This window comes from Apostichopus japonicus, chromosome 3, assembly GCF_037975245.1.
Source record: "Apostichopus japonicus isolate 1M-3 chromosome 3, ASM3797524v1, whole genome shotgun sequence".
NCBI classification, from domain to species: domain Eukaryota; kingdom Metazoa; phylum Echinodermata; class Holothuroidea; order Aspidochirotida; family Stichopodidae; genus Apostichopus; species Apostichopus japonicus.
Window position 1 is genome coordinate 17,153,118 of NC_092563.1, and position 18,551 is coordinate 17,171,668.

Genomic DNA, 18,551 nt, shown 5'->3' on the forward strand with positions numbered 1-18,551 from the left:
CCAATTCCTTAATAACATTTAGTCCTGAACTGATGGAGACTCAACACAGACACAGATCTAAGTTTACTCTAAATTAACATCAGTGATTCCATAATAACAATTATTCCTGAACTGATCAATGTTCAACACAGGTACAGATCTAGTTTTACTCTAAATTAACATCAGTGATTCCTTAATAACAATTATTCCTGAACTGACAATGTTCAACACAGGTACAGATCTAAGTTTTACTCTAAATTAACATCAGTGATTCCTTAATAACAATTATTCCTGAACTGATCAATGTTCAACACAGGTACAGATCTAGTTTTACTCTAAATTAACATCAGTGATTCCTTAATAACAATTATTCCTGAATTGATCAATGTTCAACACAGGTACAGATCTAGTTTTACTCTAAATTAACATCAGTGATTCCTTAATAACAATTATTCCTGAACTGATCAATGTTCAACACAGGTACAGATATAGTTTTACTCTAAATTAACATCCCTGATTCCTTAATAACATTAATTTCCAAACTGATCAATGTTCAATACAGGTACAGATCTAATCAACATCCCCAATTCCTTAATAACATTTATTCCTGAACTGATGGAGACTCAACACAGACACAGATCTAAGTTTACTCTAAATTAACATCAGTGATTCCTTAATAACAATTATTCCTGAACTGATCAATGTTCAACACAGGTACAGGTCTAGTTTTACTCTAAATTAACATCCCCGATTCCTTAATAACATTTATTCCCAAACTGATCAATATTCAACACAGGTACAGATCTAATCAACATCCCCGAATCAACATCCCCAATTCCTTAATAACAACTATTCCCGAACTGAACAATGTTCAACACAGGTACAGATCTAATTTTACTCTAAATTAACATCCCCAATTCCTTAATAACATTTATTCCCAAACTGATCAATGTTCAACACAGGTACAGATCTAATCAACATCCCCGAATCAACATCCCCAATTCCTTAATAACAACTATTCCCGAACTGAACAATATTCAACACAGGTACAGATCTAATTTTACTCTAAATCAACATCCCCAATTCCTTAATAACATTTATTCCCAAACTGATCAATGTTCAACACAGGTACAGATCTAATCAACATCCCCGAATCAACATCCCCGAATCAAGATCCCCAATTCCTTAATAACAACTATTCCCGAACTGAACAATGTTCAACACAGGTACAGATCTAATTTTACTCTAAATCAACATCACTGATTCCTGTTCTGAATAAAAACAACACGTTGACAGATCACACTATTCCTCAAAAATCAAAACCATCAAATGTTTGATAACAGTGCTTCCCATAAACGACACCCGTAAAACTCAACATCGATGATGCACATTTACTAAGGCATCATTGGTTCTCGTCAGACACCAATTAAAGATAAAATCAAACACATTTCGGCACCACACGGAGCAGTATAATAGAGACACATCTAGAGTGGAAGTATCTGTCGCGTAACTCACTACTTTTGCTTCAGTTATATCCGAGTAAACATGAAATAAATTACCTTTATCATAAACCTGGTCTCTCAGAGCATCAGTGTGCTTCTTCAGGAGGTTCATGTCCTCGCTGTACTGTAAAATGGTCCACAGAAGGTGACGAAGATAACCATCGACGGCATTCTTCTTGGGCTGTGGATCCCCGGCTTCTCCCTCTGGTTCTAACGTCAAAATGGGAGCAAAACTGGTGAATTCCTTACTGGTTTGGCAACTCCTTTATAAATCTTTGTGAATTAGTCTTTGTGCAATTAGTATCAGGCTTCCCACACAACCCCAAAATAGGTCACATAGTTTTCAAAGTGGGATGCGAGAAGCGTGGCGGAAAACCGAGGAAAACTTTGATCGGTGAATGTTTCCGATTGAATCAAACAGTTCTCTTCCCTCCCAGTCATGCAATGTTTTGATAAATATGAGGGCGTTGTTATTTTTTACATACTTTCATTTCCATGAGCAATTAATTGCAATCGTGAATCACCGGGGGGTGGGGGGGGGGAATTGGGTGATTTTTAGGTCCTCAAAAGTTATGGGTTGTGACTAACCTGGGTAAATCGCAATATGGGTCGCCAAGGAAAAAGCTTGGGAAGTGGGACATGAGCTCATGAAATATGCACGGGCTTAATTAGACATTTATCGTTATTATATATGACATTAGACATTAGACTTTTGACTTTGGCATCTGTTTTGTAACGTAATGACCATATCTGCCTAATTGAAGAACAAACAAACAGTTATTCAACAATCAGGCATTAGCTGTGCTATAAGGTACTTTAAGACTTGTCCAAGTCTTCTCTTTTACATATACATGAAGGTCATGACCCAGACACCATGACATATTCTGCATTACCAAACTATGACTCACCTTTTGGTCTCAACAGCATCAGTAAGTACTTCAAATAATCCTCTTTTGAAAATATATCTGCTAAGGCTTCCCTCCCAACAGGGTTAAAGGTCAGTGAGAATGCTTGCTCCAAGCATTCTACCACATTTGCTCTTTGTTCTGAGATTCTTTCAGTAGTGAGTTTATGCATCAAAGAATCCAGCACCTGAAGTGCAGCTATTTTGTGCATCATCTCCATGGCGATCTGTTGCAAGGAGAACTCGTCCGGTTCATCCTCGTCAGAACTGGTCAGAGTTTGGAAGAGAACCTTTACAACCTCTGGTTGAGATGCCAATAAAACCACTCCTGGGAGAGAGGAAATAATTCAATTAAAAATGTTTATATTTAAATAGGAATAAAAAATGAGCTTGACACAGGTCCTTAGCATTGACTGAACTGTTGTTTCATCGCCTTGCAATACTTAAGATCCAGTATCATTGTAGTTAGTCTTGCCTAGTTCCTTTGCATTTCAATTACCAGAGAATTGGAGGGAAGATTTGAAAATTTGCTATTTGAGTCTGGCCTGTGAGATCATACCAATGTACCGAGCAGTTCTGTTTGCAACAATACCGAGAACATGCGATAAACCTTTATTTTCTAACACTTGTATCAGAATAAATTTTGTACACCTCGGAAAGAACTTATTAAACTATCGAAAGATCAAAAGACACTTAAGGACTAGAACAAGTTTACATGTAAGTTGTTAATAATCTGGGAAGAAAATATGACTTTTATCACTTAATTAGGATATCTTACCATCAAATTACTCTTTTGGATACAAATAAAAAAGAACAATTGCAGCATGCCAATGAAACAATGCATTGCTTACATAAAACTTAGCCAAAAACTTCAAGCATGTGCTGTTGTGGTTGTTTCAGAGTTAAGGAGGGGGGGGGAGGGGGAGGAGGTGGTATTACTGAATGGTACGCATCTATTATGATTATGAGTATGTACTGGATAAATTGAACAAACCTGGAAGTGAGGCAATCAGAGCTGAGAGTAGCTCCTTTACCGTTGTGACCACAGAGAGGTTACAAGCAGTGCTGGGACAGCAGAGAAGTAGAGTCAAGCTGGCCAGGAAGTCCCTACAGATGTAAAAACATGGAACAAAGGTTTCAACGAAAGATCACTATCAAATAAATATGCAAAATGTAGTTGTACAGAGGGTCAAATTTGTTTTTTTTTATCCCCACCCAAGTCAATCCAAAGAAATGGCATTGCTATAATAAAGAGTGAACCACACCTTAACAGAAGCCGTAACACAAATTATATGTGATAACAAACCCACTTCACCACACCTTAACACAAATTATATGGGTTAAGAAACCCCATTTCACCACACCTTAACACAAATTATATGGGTGAAGAAACCCACTTCACCACACCTTAACATAAATTACATGGGATAAGATACCCACTTCACCACACCTTAACACAATTTATATGGGTGAAGAAACCCACTTCACCACACCTTAACATAAATTACATGGGATAAGAAACCCACTTCTCCACACCTTAACACAAATTATATGGGTTAAGAACCCCACTTCACCACACCTTTACACAAATTATATGAGTTAAGAAACCCACTTCAACACATTTTAACACAAACCATGTGAAACAAGGAATTGTCACTTCACCACTCCTCGACACAAATTACATTATATGGAACAAGAAATTCACAGTACATTACACCTTGACGAAAAAATATAACACAACAACCCATTGTTACCACTGTAGTATACCTTGCCACGTAATGTTAATTAGAAAATATGCTTTTCATATTAGTCATACCCTGTGGTAGCCCACTTTTTCTTAAATAATAACATTTCAGAATTAATATTTAAAAAAATTTTTTTATACTCATTTCGGTAGATGGAATTCTACAAAATGTTATATTTGTCCTTTACTTGTTCACTTTGTAATGTATTCCCAAGTTCCATACCTGTTAGCAAACATGCGATGCACCGACAACCAGACAGTACCGTCTGGATCCACTGAAGCTGCTGCCGTTGTCGGGAATGCTTTGATGGAGGGCTGCATCTAAGGAAAGAAGAGGAGTCATCCACAGTTGCTGGTGTTTGATCGTCAATATGTATGTAAGCATACCAAACCCAACCCAGTAGTAATCAGAGCATACTTTAAAATTGATCAAACTAAAGTATCCTGATCAAACTAAAGCATCTTTCATCACCAAAATGGACAACTTACTATATTTACATGAAAACAATGATATATACATATATATATAGTGGTTAGGGTGTCCGCATATAAAGTGGGAGGCCCTGGTTCAAATCCCGGTGGAGGATGGAAGTTTTTTCACTGTTCTGGATTTTTCAACTCACTACGATTTCAATTATATATATATATATATATATATATATGCAATACTGAAATTATCTCATATTAAAACTCAGATTGAAGTTTTGCATAAGATTTGTTGTTTTCCACAATTTGTTATTTGTTAAGCTGTTGCTAATGCCATTAAATTCCTTCTAACATGTAAATATCTGATAATTAAAAGCCACTCTACACATTCACTGTCTCAGCACAATGATAGCATTTTCAACAATGATTGACACTGTGGCAACAATCTCCTTGTCATGCCCAGTAACTAAATATGGTCCATCTGTTACAAAAATCTACCATCAGAGATAAAAACCTGTGAAAAACAAACTTCACAAAAATCAACAAAGGATAACTATTATGTCCATGGAAGTTCAGAAAGAAATCCTGGATGGAGCATGAATATGCATGAGATCATACTAACCAGATGAAAGACACCTTTCTTAAAGATGCTCTGGACTTCGTCTAAACATTCTTGCAATTTCTTGATCACAGATTCATCTATGTTTGGAAATTCGGCCTCAAAGGGTTGTCCCTTTGACTCTGGTAAATCTGGAAAGGTTTCTTCTAGGCTGCTTGGGGGTCTTGACCCTTCGGCTTGGTCCATCTCCTTCAACTGTTTCACCGGAGTTGCTTCAACGATGCTGTGGAAAAATAAAATATCATGTTCCACTGAAAACGTGAAATGAATAAAATAACAAAAAATTCACAAAACAAATAGACAATGTCCGATGTAAGACAAGTATACCATGAAACCTGAAGGCAGAACCAAGCTTGCTAAAGTGAGCTATGATCTATGGATGAAAAGTTTTTTTTAAAAAGTGTCATTTTCTATCGTTAATCAGCATAAATCTGTTCATTCCTTCATTTGTCATCAAAGGTGGGGAAAATTTTAGACGCCAACATGGTTTGGCTATGTGATTAAATTTCACCATGTGAATACTCAACAATGCTTTGGGACAATTCTTCCTTATAATACCTTTAACATGTCAGATCAAATGCATATATCATCACAATGTTCTACAAACTTCCTGTGGTGAGACTCATAATAACAGATTTCCTCTACGATCCATTCTGGAAGGCCAACAGCTTGATCTGCCAATCCCTAACATACTGGGTATTTTATTACCCTCAGCACCGGGCCTTCAGCCAGAATTAGTATGGAGTCAATTATCAATCCGTGGGCTTGGAGTGGGGTCAAAGGAAATGGAGTTGCCCCTATTAAACTATCTTTTGAGAGGGCTTATATTATGCAACATGGTGGCATCTTTTTCAGCGTTTCAAGTCCACAAATCCCTCCACATTTTTCCCATCAGATTCTTGCAAAGTCTGAAATGATTCTTCCAACCTATCCTGTACCTTTCTAATCAGCTTACCTCAGCAGGTGCAGGCAATATGAAGGCTGCACTACTGGCTCAAGTGCGTTTGTTTTTCTATCTGACCGAGGACTTGAACAAAAGAATTTCAGGTCCTCGGTTGTGATTTCTAAAGAATCACCACTCGAATTCTATTGTATGAGGTATTGTTAAGGTTAGGGTACGTGGATTTGAACAATGGAAAATACAATGGGATCCTCGGTCTGAATGTAATACAAACATATGTGCACAGGTTTGTGTTTTGTTTTGTTCATGGACCAGCTGTCCCATGGATGTGTCACTGGTTTAGGCCCCGTATAAGGAGTCTCTTCAGCCTGGTGTACGAATGGAAATCTTCTACAAGGTTGCTACAAGATTATAAAATTCAACTCAACATCATTCTTACCTCTCTACGGTTTCCTTAAGTGTTCCGAGATTTTCGTAGAAGTGGATTTTCTGGAGGAGGGCAGAGCCAGCTTGGACGACACGAACGGTTTGTTCCATCATCAGGAATTTGAGCAGCTTCTTATATCCACAGTTATCCTGGTCCAGGAACTTATCTAGGCCAACCTGCCAGTTTGAAACGCTATCCAAAGCTGCGATAGAAAAATTAATCTCAAATCAGTACTACATCACATGAAAAGATAATCTTCCTTTTTAAATATGCTAGTCCCAGAATACAGCCAAACTTAGGTTATCACTTTGAATGTCCGTCAAAAACTCCCAGCGTTGCCCCGACTGAAATATGACTCGACTGAACTCTACCGTCGTAATGTGGACAAATCATGGATAGCTTGCCAGTTTAGAAACTATGAAAATCTGTCTGGGCAATAAAGGGACTAAAAACTGATGAAAAGAAAAAAAAATTAAGAAAAGTTACAAAAAGAAGAAAAGAAAATGGAGAAAAGATATAAACCAACGATACAAATAGTGCTTTACCTTTAAAGATCAACAGTTTCAGTGAAGATGCCATGAAGTCCTCAAATAACAAAGCTAATAGCTTGTTAAGAACATCTCTCTCCTGAAAAATGAACAAACATGAAACAAGTGTGGAAGTAATTGGTAGTTACTCATCAAAATCATGATTAATCATGTACTATTGCAAAAAATGGTTGAATGTGTCATAGCTATAGCAAAAAAACTACAAGTCATACTGCAGTTTTTTTTTTCCAAGAAATGATATTAATAGTTTGAACGTATCTTGAAAACCAAATCTCAAAAATTACAAAACTGCTATGCAAATTGCAAACACTATATTTATTCCTTCCTTTATTGGGTCCCCTCAGATAGAATCCTGGCATGATGAATACTGCATATATAGAGATTTCTAATGTATAGGCTGCCAAATAAGATCATGCAGAGATCACATGCATGACACTACCCGACCATGAACTGATCATGCACCTTAACGTACCAAAGCATGAATAAACCATGTCATGATCATGAAAGAAGGAGGTGTTTCGACATTACATACTGTACACTGTTAATTCCTGAAGGTCAAATGATTATGCACATTTTATATCTGAACATAAATTGATTGTAGGCATGTATGGACTGATCGTGAACTGATTGCAGACTTATCCATCATGTTTGAGAATGGATCGATTGTGGACTTACCACAAGCATTAATGGATTGAGTGTGGACTTACCACAAGCATTAATGGATTGAGTGTGGACTTACCACATGCATTAATGGATTGAGTGTGGACTTGCCACACGCATTAATGGATTGAGTGTGGACTTACCACAAGCATTAATGGATTGAGTGTGGACTTACCAAATGCATTAATGGATTTGTGTGGACTTACCACACGCATTAATGGATTGAGTGTGGACTTCCCATAGGCATGAACGGATTGGGTGTGGACTTACCACACGCATTAATGGATTGAGTGTGGACTTACCACACGCATTAATGGATTGAGTGTGGACTTACCAAATGCTTAATGGATTTGGTGTGGACTTACCACACGCAATAATGGATTGAGTGTGGACTTACCACATGCATTAATGGATTGAGTGTGGACTTACCACATGCAATAATGGATTGAGTGTGGACTTACCACACGCATTAATGGATTGAGTGTGGACTTACCACACGCATTAATGGATTGAGTGTGGACTTACCACACGCATTAATGGATTGAGTGTGGACTTACCACATGCATTAATGGATTGAGTGTGGACTTACCACACGCATTAATGGATTGAGTGTGGACTTACCACATGCATTAATGGATTGAGTGTGGACTTACCACATGCATTAATGGATTGAGTGTGGACTTACCACACGCAATAATGAATTGAGTGTGGACTTACCACACGCATTAATGGATTGAGTGTGGACTTACCACACGCATTAATGGATTGAGGGTGGACTTACCACATGCATTAATTTCATTGAGTGTGGACTTACCACACGCATTAATGGATTAAGTGTGGACTTACCATAGGCATGAACGGATTGGGTGTGGACTTACCACACTCATTAATGGATTGAGTGTGGACTTACCATAGGCATGAACGGATTGGGTGTGGACTTACCACACGCATTAATGGATTGAGTGTGGACTTACCACACTCATTAATGGATTGAGTGTGGACTTACCATAGGCATGAACGGATTGGGTGTGGACTTACCACACGCATTAATGGATTGAGTGTGGACTTACCACAAGCATTAATGGATTGAGTGTGGACTTACCAATGATCCTACCTAAGCATTACCTAACCATGTACCCATTAGGAGTCATACTGTAAAACTCAATGCTATACACTAGAACTCATATGAGATCCATCCATCAGTTTCCATAAAAAATTGGCTGTTTAACAAAAACTGGCATCTCACTTAACCATGGTGTGCATATAACGCAATCCTCAAGGAGTCACAAACGTTGTCACCATTACACATAACTAGCACAGAGTAGCATTGATAATATCTCACCACCAGCTGTCTTGCAAAGTCTTCTTTCAGATTACAAAGACAAGATACCAGCTTCATTCCTGCTTTTAATTGTCTTATGTTCACCGCCAATGGTTGTTTTTGAGCTAAACTGTAGTCAAGAGCATCAATTGTCCAATCACAGATCTTGTTAGTGTCTTCCTCCTCTGTCACTAGCTGACTGCATAACAACAAGTTTGTTATTTCCTCTAAAGCTGCGACCCACCTGGATAGGAAATTTATAGAACCATTCAGAACCTCTAGATCTCATTCCAATAATTTGCATAATTTTATGCAAATGTATACATGTCAGCCAGTTGGGACAATTTGCCAATGGTAATACCACTCTACACTGTCTTCTCATATTGTGATTCAAAGCATTCGTACTGACAGTTTTAACAGTTCCTAACTTTTATCTGATAGAAACTGGATATTCGTACTGCTCATGTCAGTAAAAGTGTTTTGAAAAACTTGACATGACAGTTTAATATTTAGAAAATTCTCCCAACTGGGTGAACATGATCAAACTGGTTTATCTTAAGATACTTGACATAGTCCATGCATTGTTTTTTGGTGTTAGAAATAAAGAAACATTGAGGTTGAGGTAAGCTCTACACTTGGTAAAAAAATGAATTATGCAATAATGATGTATGACTGTTTTATTAAGTTTTTAAGAATGCCAAAATCATGCAGATTCTCTAGTGGGCCGGCCAACAAAAAAATATTGGAGAATATCTCAAAAACTTTGGGTGAAGAAAATAACTTCTGATATTTGTTTTAAAAAAAAAAGGAAATATCTTGAATATAAATTATTTCAAAAGTTGTAAATATAATGCCAGTTTGCAGCTTAGTATCCCGAATCATACAAAACTTTCTCAAAGGGGGAGAAGGGGAGGGGGGGTAATAGACTCCTTACCAGGCAACAACATCAGCCACTAGAGGGTAGCCAAGATGATGAAGATGGTGAAGATTGGGTTCCCTAAGCCTTAAACCAGGGCTCTACTGCCCAGAAAAAACCCCAATAAAGTCTATGATAAGCTTCATGTCAGAGTGCTTCCTAAAAGCAGAAAGAAGAGCAGATTCTACTCAGTTTTAGACCTGGAGTCCTTCAACCAGTGGCCCATGGACACTAGATAAGATTTACAATTACAATAAAGTTATGATTTTTAAACTTACTTAGGTCCTCTGTCATCCTCTTTGGATAGCAAATCCTGTAAATACGTCCTATCGTCATCGGCAGTCGGAGTCTCAACAGTCCTTTGGTCTAGGCTTTCCAACGAAGTTAAAATCTACATTGAAGAGCAACATGAAATTGTTAGCATGTTATATCAAACAACTTTGAGAGCATAAAAAAAAAAAACAGTTGTCAGTCAATGTAGGATGTCGAACTACCAACGAGCAGCCAGCAACGTCTGTTTTATTTGAGGGGTAAAGGGGAGAATGGGAGGAGGGGGGGGTCGGTTAGAACTTTTAGACGGAGCGGTATCTTACAAAATGTTTGTTACATTTTATCACTACTACTAACATGATCCAACTTATATCCACTTCTAACCAGATCCAACCATTTTTTACAACCAGAACCAGTGCATCATGCAGAACGAAACCAAAAATTGCTATAGCGCAGGCACTCCCCACCTTCTTGTCCAGCAAATGCGATCAGAACCAGATTAATCCAATCAAGGTGGCTCTCTAGTGTCTCTACAGAGGGTGCTATCATATCTGTCCTAATGTTCATAACCTGTACTGTTTACAGATCTCCCTATCAGAGGAACACAATCGCACGAGAGCACTCGCATATGACCGATGAACTGGCATACAGACGTGCTGGGTGATTCACTAGTTCAAGGTTTCACTTGTGTCATTTGGCCAAACTAAAAAAAAGAGCCTTGGGAAGGGTCAAACCTGAATGTTAGAAAGTTATGTTTCAAAAGATCTCTTCTTTCAATAATTACGAAAAACAAACCTGTATACATTAGCAGTGATTGGCTCTTAGTACCGTTATGATATCCCTAGAGACTGCAGCTTCTTATGTTTTACAGAACCAGATAGGACGGACATGACAGGGCCCTCTGTTGATATTCTAACATGGTTGGGAGAGCCCCATTCTATACTTAGATTTTGGCTAGGTTTAATGAACTATACTAAGACTGATATGTGATCAAGGTTATGTTATAAGTTTTGCATGTATTTTGAAAAGTAACCCATTTTTGAGGTACTGCAACCAACGTTACTCTGCGACACCAATAAAACAGAACATCCATTTCCGTTTCAGTAAAGTATCAGTTCACATATTCCAGCTTATTGGGTTCTTTTACATCAATTGATATTAAAGAGAGAGTACTGAAGAGAAAGTACTACTGCTGATTCACCAACTTTTTCTGCAATGATTTTATCCTTTTTTTTTGGGGGGGGGGGGGGTGGGGGGTAACAGTTGCACAGTACCTTAAAAGGTTCTGGTTCAAATTGGAAGGGGTCGAACTGTGATACGTCTCCTCCTGTGACTAAGTTGTCAATATCCATGTTTTCCTGCAAACAGAAAAAGACAATTTAATTAAGACTTGATAAAGTCTTCAACCTTATGTGTGAAGTAAAACATTAAAATCTGTGATATTTTCCCCCAACAAATTTTCTTAGCTGTTTGAAAAAAACTTGTTCATGACAGTAGTCTCCTTGAATGACTTAATGAAAATGCCTACTTTCACTAGATACTTAAATACCCTTTTTTTCAATGGAATGTAAACATCAGCTGTGACTCTTATGTAAATAAACTTTGTATTGTAGTCATGCCAACACAGAAACACAAAATTAAATTTTAACATGGAATTGAATGTAAAGTTTAAATGCGGTGTAATGAAACACTCAATGTTTGATTCTCAGGGAAAGTCAAATTGGGGCACAGTACAGTACACACATAGTCTTCAAGCTTTAATATCTCTACTCTGCTTACCAACATAGAAACAACACAGAAACAACAACAGCAATTGGCAAGAACCTAACAATTATCAAAGGAGGAATTGTGCAATGACTTAAGACATAAAAGGATGAATTTACCAAGAAGCTTTCATCTTCCAGAACTTCCTCATCGCTGATTTCTTCATAGGCTTCCCCCATACCTTCCTCATCATCAGCATCCTCATGGCTTCCAACATCTAAAAATATCAGATGACAGGCTTTTATTTCCATCACATTTAATGAAAGCATTGACAATGCATTTTAAAATTTGCTACAATAAAATCAATAAAATAATTGTTGCATTTTTTTATATTAATAAACAGAGTGAATTTAGTTTTCCAAGTTTGTCAAGTATGTAGGCCCTCGTCTGCATTTACATTAGACTCTTCAATGTTACTCACCCGCTGGAAATCTGTCTGGACTGAGGGGTTCAAAGAGCACCTCCGGCTTCCTTCGTCTTCTCTTCCTGTCATCAACGTTCTCTTCCTCTGGTTCTCTGGGATGTCTTCTCTTCCTCTTGCTCTCATAGCTTCTAGGGCTTCTCGGTTCGCCCGGTGGAGTCCTGGGACCCTTACCCTTCCTTCGTCTATCACCCTGGTCCCTCTTCCAGTCCTCCCCTCGTTCCGATTCGTCCCATTCAGCAGCGTCTTGCGGCTCCCAAGAATCTGTGGTTTCCCACGCTCCGTCGTTCTCCTCCCAGTTCCCTGCTGGTTCCTCCGGAGGAGGAAGAGGAGGGGGTTCTGTCGGCTGGCCTTCTACCCACAAGTCCTGTGTTTGCCATTCCTCAGGGGAAACCGGTTCCTCTTCACTCCAGTGGTCTCCCTGTTCCGGGTTTTCCCATTGTTCGGTCGAAGGAGGAGGTGGTGGAGATGGGGTCCTTGGTCCCCTTCTCACCGGAGGATGCGGTGTCGTGGGATCTGGTGGTTTTTGCTCTAGAGTTTCTGTGTTCTGACTAGGAAAGTCTGAAAAGTGTGAATTTTCTGGGTGACTCTCTTTTGCAACCTCCCAATCCCAGTTTGATGGTCGAGATGTGGACTTGATTGTCTCGATTGGAGAGATATCTTCAACACCTGAGAGGAAAGCAAAGAGGTACAATCACAGTAAACATAGTTAGTAAAGCTACATCTGCACTAGGTGGCCAGAAGGTTTTGGCATACATCCCCCGGATTAAAACAGTCCGCAGAAATATCCCTCAAATTTATTGTACTGTCCTGGGAATATCTCTGAATTTGTTAAACGGTCCTGAATAATTTCAAACTTACCTCTTTGGCCTTCAATTCATATAAACAGCTTCAATGTAAACTTTGATTGTGCACAATTACTTCATGACACACACATAAATTTCATCAGCTGTTTTTGACATGGATAACATCTTTTTGAACTTAATAAAAAATACTTCCAAGCTTTTTTCACATAGCAGAAATGAAATTTAGCTTTAAATTTAAAGGTTACCGAAAGAAAGGGTAAGGCGATCAAATGTTACACATTACAGCCAATGGTGGTTTTCAATCATGTATGGCAGATGAATCACTACTCATCAGGCCATAGGACACCAGATTAAACACAAGTCACATACAGTAGCTCCGAATGCTTCCTTTTAAACTGAGCACCTAATCAGGATTGCTCAGAATGATAGTACGCTCTTTCAATCTCTTAATAACTGGGGGGGGGGGTTATTAACTAGGCTCAGAGCTATTCCTTTAAGGGTAAGAATAACCTAACAGTGCCGTGAGACTTACCAGGATGATCATAGCTAGGTACCAGCATTTGTATGTCAAAGATCAGAGTTAGATTTGCCTTAAACCAAATTCTATGTTCATCAAAATGACTGCATTTTACTTTATTGAATCTACAACTCTACTCAGAAGAACTACTATATGAATATACTGTTTTGAATTTAATTCTTGATTAGTACAGACCTTGTTTGACATCTGTTGGATTCTCCTTAACAGGATGAGATGGTGGAGGAGGGGGTGGGGGAGGAGGCGGCGGGGACTCCGAGGACTCCCTTTGGGAGGCAATCGAGCCATAGACACAGAGAGTTAACTTGTGGTAACGTCCTCGAACAACCAAGTGTTCTGTGGTAATCTGTGAAAGAAACATAAATTATTGGAAAGGGAGATTCAACTTTGCTAGGGTATCATAAACTTTCATAAAATTTTGTTTTTTGTTTGAACACAAAACAGGTCTACTTAGTGCACTTTCAAATATATCTCACTTTGAGATGTAGGAAATTTCCTGTTCTGTCAATAATTTGATATTATTTCCCATTTTGGGGGTGTGGAAGGTCAAGGGGGAGGGGTGTGAGGTGGGTTTGGTGTTCTCTTCATGAGTCATGGATGATTAAAAAATAGCATATATGATGTAACCACTTCCAATTAAAGTATATATTGTTATACCTTTGTTTTAGGAATGAGCTGGATATGTCCCTTTTCTGAAAAGTCCAGATTGCCAATTTTCTGATAAATTGCTACTGATGCATTCTTTGAGTTTTTACAGAAGAATTCTACTTTAAAGTTGGATGGACTTGTTTGTCTGTGAGAGAAAGAGAAAGGATATATGGGTAAATGTCACAAAATACAGTACTAAAATAAATCTACAGGGATTATTCAAATTGGCAAAGCATCACAGTTGGTACATAGGCTTCAAGGCTATATTAACTTAGGCTTGTATGTAGAAACATGAACTCTTTATTTGCAAAATAAGTAAACTTGAGTAGTTTTTCACAGTGAACATGATTGTAGGTTAGGGTTACTTTAAGTACAAAATCAGTGGTAAATGTTTATATATACAACACAGGGTACTCATACCCATAGACTCATCATACCCAGCTTGCTTACTATAATACATACAATTTTTACAGTATGTTTATATTGTAAGGTCGCATATGTATCTTTTACACTAGCATATCAACCAACCAAATGCAAATTAACATACAGTGACCATATGGCTCTGATTTCTGAGGACATGGACTGTCCCCGGATAAACAGCATCCCCGAAATTGTCCCGAATCTCATGTACTGTCGCTAATCATTCCCAAATTTGCAAAAAGGCCCAGAAACAAAACATTGTACCCATCTTTAACATCCCACCCTGTCCCTCAACAAGTATAGTATAGATAAAAAGCCAGATGTCAACTTAGGGGTCAACATCAATATCGGGTCCCCAGAATTCCTGAAAAAAAAACAATACGGTCACCTTAACTTAACAAACAATGTGAACGGCTTGATACCCTGTAAGGAACCACATAGAATTTTGCAACTGTTGACAAAAAGCTTTGTTGTGTTAAGTAGTTTGATTCTTTATTAGATTCACCAGTCTAGTACAAATGACAAAATAGAGAGATTAAACTACTGTACATAACAAACTATTGTACACTTAGTACTGGTCAGAATGAAGGAAAGCAATCAAGGGATGTATAATATGTACTCACCCATAATACATGTCCTCCTTCAAGTCTTTGTGGGCCCGCATACTCCTCGGAACCACTCTAAGCTCACTGACGTCTACCAGTGCAGGAAACTGGATGAGGTCGAGCTTGACATCCTGCCAATAGTTAATAATATACAAAAGAAATGATGTCTTGTACAGTAGGATAGATCACAAATGGTTGCTTTGGGATTAATACAATATGTTTGAAAGATACAAATTCAAAAGTTTTTCCTTTTACAAGTTTCTATTGCAATAAATTACCCAAATATTAATATAAGCATGGCATGTGCTGGAAGCAAGCAATGCTGTCATATCTAATACTGGATATCCTAGTTAGAATTGTGTCTTTCAATGGCAAGAGGGTAGGTCTTTAAAAACTATACAGTGTATTATTGTGGTTAAGTTTCATTTGAGTTTGCAGTGACCCATAACTACCCAAATTGGACAGTGTAATTCAAGTTCTTCAGTTATTCTGGTCACAAATCTTCCACTTCTCTCCTTATTCATTTATGAAAGAAAGATCATGTGAATGTTTGGCTGGTGTTGTTGCTGTCTTGGTCACTAGCTGAGATAACAGCCTTGCTGTTTTTTCTAGTGTCCTTCATATGTTAACCTTCCTACTGTAATGTAGCATTTGTTTTTACGAACGTATGTGAATTAAATTTGAAATTGAAATCGTTATAACCATTAGCTATTTGTACAGTGTGTACTATGGTAATCCACAATTGTACTCTTTTATTCTAGGGCCTCTCTAGAATAAGTGTCAATGAGCTGTTTGTTTTCCTCTTGTTGGATTTTGTATTAAGTTACAGGAACTACTAGCAGCACCATATCTATTTGTTTTGTCACAAATATCACATCTGAAGAGTTAGGCCTAATGTAAACTGCCATAAGGTCACCAGTTAAACATGTTAATATAATGTTAAAGCATACTGAAATTGTTCCTTAGAACTGTCAATATTTGTCACAAGAATACTTAGATTTAGATTTTTCTCTTAGGGAAAAGTTAAACAACAATTTTTCCAAGGTAGTGTAAGACACCCTTAAAAGCATTCTTAAACCCATTCACACTACTTGCAAGTACAACTTTCTCAGGCAAACCGTTCCACTCATTCACAACCCTATTAGAGAAAAGTTATACTGAATATTAATCCTACTTTGTAACTTCTGGAGTTTAAGACAATGACCTCTGATACATCTTCTGTACTATTAGCAAACATGAAAAAGTCAGTGAAGGATAAATTGTCAAAACCATACACGATCCTGCCCGCCCCTATTTACGCACACCCTGCCCTTTCAACCAATTTTTACTCCCAGCCCCACCCCCCTTTCATCCGCCCTTGTATTTCCCTACTCGCCAACTCTGTAGTAGCTCCATAAATTTGACCTTGCAGCAATTCCAACAACCATCTTCAAAAATCCCTATACCTACAGTGTGCATCTCTTTTGCTAACTTCCACACAGATTCAAATATTACATGATAGTCTCAGAAACAATTCAAGTGCATCTTTGTACCTGGAGTAATTGTTGTATGTGACAACAAGGCCTAAAGTTATGATATTTGAGTGTACACATATGATAGCCTATACCGCAAACTTCACTATATCTACACGGGAAAGTAATGTTGCAAGTAATTGTTGTTAAAAACCCAATTCGTGTTCATTGAGCACTACAGATAAAAGAATGTTTCCAGACAATGGATAGGGACTATTAGCCAATCAAATCACGGGAATTTTGGAAAAGCATCATTGTCTATTTCAGCATGAAAATTTCCGTAATGGGGTGTTGTTGACCCTGTACCTTGCGGTTGATTGTTATGATATATTTATTTTCAAACAAATTCAATGATCTGTAGGATTGGAAGAAATTTTGGCTCTTTTCAGAACAAGTTGTGGTTTTTTTAAAAGAAAAAATGAAAGATATTCATTCAAAATGTGTTTTGTTAAGTTTTCCATTTACCTCATTGTGAGTGTGTACTTGGGGTTTGGTTTCTCAAAAAAGAAAAGTTTGCATCTGCTGGACGCAAGCAGTTGGAACACTTTGTGTCCCTGACGAAAACATTGCATCCCCGACACAGAATCCTACGTTCGTAACAATGCTGACCCCACTAGTAAGGTCCAGCCAAGAAGAAGCACAGCCTTTGATTACCACCCTGTTTTGTACTACCGAGCCAATTTTCGCTCCAAGACAGTAAATTCTCATTGACACCGATCTCTTCAGCCTATGTAAGTAAAAGATGCTGGTGGGGAACTTTTTCAAAGGCATTTCTGGAAATCCAGGAAAAAAACATCTACAGACTTCTGCTTATTTTGTGAGCTTGTTACATCTTCCATAAACTCAAGAATATTTGTGAAACAAGACCTTTTTGGACAAAAGCCATGTTGAGACTCTCTGATCAAAGACTGAATACTGAAGTGACTGACCATAGACTTTTTAACAATACTCCATGACCTTACAAACAACACCAGTGAGACTTACAGGCATGTAATAACAGGGCTTAGACTTATCACCCTTCTTGAAAAGTGGGGTTATATAAGCACGTCTCCAGTCCTGAGGAACATAACCTTCAATTCATTCATAAGCTTACTAAAATCCAATGGAAAAAAAAGCAAAAGCATGTGTACTGTAGGCCTGGCCTATACTATTATTATTCCCAAAGCTCAGATTTTTTGTTCAGAAAACCCATCAATACTTCAATGAAACCGTAAACTCTGTGGATATGGAACAGTAACCGTAGCCTGATAGCTTCATTTCGGCATATCGTTGGTTCAATAGCCTATTATTAAGTATTAATAACCTAACGAATACCGATATGCTGAGCATAGTGCTTAGCCTTGTTTCATAGGCCAACGTTATGTTACTTGATAGGCCTAGCCTGATCAATCGGTAACACGTCTTCCTAACTTCTATAACAAGTTCTAACTAGATGAATGCATTCCGCGGAAAAATCATTGCTTACATCCTTTTCCTCATGGGTACAGGTGCCACAAAAGATCAAAGCACGGCCTTGGCTGTCGGTCATTTTTGCCTAGCCTAGGTGGATTATTAATATTAATCAGGCCAAACACCAGAGCGGAGCCAGACACTAATTGTTTGATATCGCGCGCAACATTCTTTA

General features: G+C 38.1%; 1 protein-coding gene across 1 annotated transcript in view; it reads right to left on the reverse strand.

Annotated features, from left to right (window-relative positions):
• The window catches only part of LOC139965241 (protein virilizer homolog), a 36,275-nt gene extending 17,724 nt beyond the window's left edge, over positions 1 to 18,551 (reverse strand). Inside the window, exons 1-16 of the mRNA XM_071967414.1 lie at positions 18,393 to 18,551; positions 15,435 to 15,547; positions 14,401 to 14,536; positions 13,921 to 14,089; positions 12,403 to 13,071; positions 12,101 to 12,198; positions 11,492 to 11,575; positions 10,226 to 10,338; positions 9,053 to 9,275; positions 7,048 to 7,129; positions 6,515 to 6,704; positions 5,178 to 5,397; positions 4,353 to 4,450; positions 3,380 to 3,492; positions 2,390 to 2,713; positions 1,539 to 1,691 (exon numbers count right to left, since the gene is read on the reverse strand). Coding sequence (XP_071823515.1) covers positions 1,539 to 1,691; positions 2,390 to 2,713; positions 3,380 to 3,492; positions 4,353 to 4,450; positions 5,178 to 5,397; positions 6,515 to 6,704; positions 7,048 to 7,129; positions 9,053 to 9,275; positions 10,226 to 10,338; positions 11,492 to 11,575; positions 12,101 to 12,198; positions 12,403 to 13,071; positions 13,921 to 14,089; positions 14,401 to 14,536; positions 15,435 to 15,547; positions 18,393 to 18,455 — 2,848 coding nt within the window. The 5' untranslated portion in view covers positions 18,456 to 18,551. The remainder of the gene's footprint in view (positions 1 to 1,538; positions 1,692 to 2,389; positions 2,714 to 3,379; positions 3,493 to 4,352; positions 4,451 to 5,177; positions 5,398 to 6,514; positions 6,705 to 7,047; positions 7,130 to 9,052; positions 9,276 to 10,225; positions 10,339 to 11,491; positions 11,576 to 12,100; positions 12,199 to 12,402; positions 13,072 to 13,920; positions 14,090 to 14,400; positions 14,537 to 15,434; positions 15,548 to 18,392) is intronic.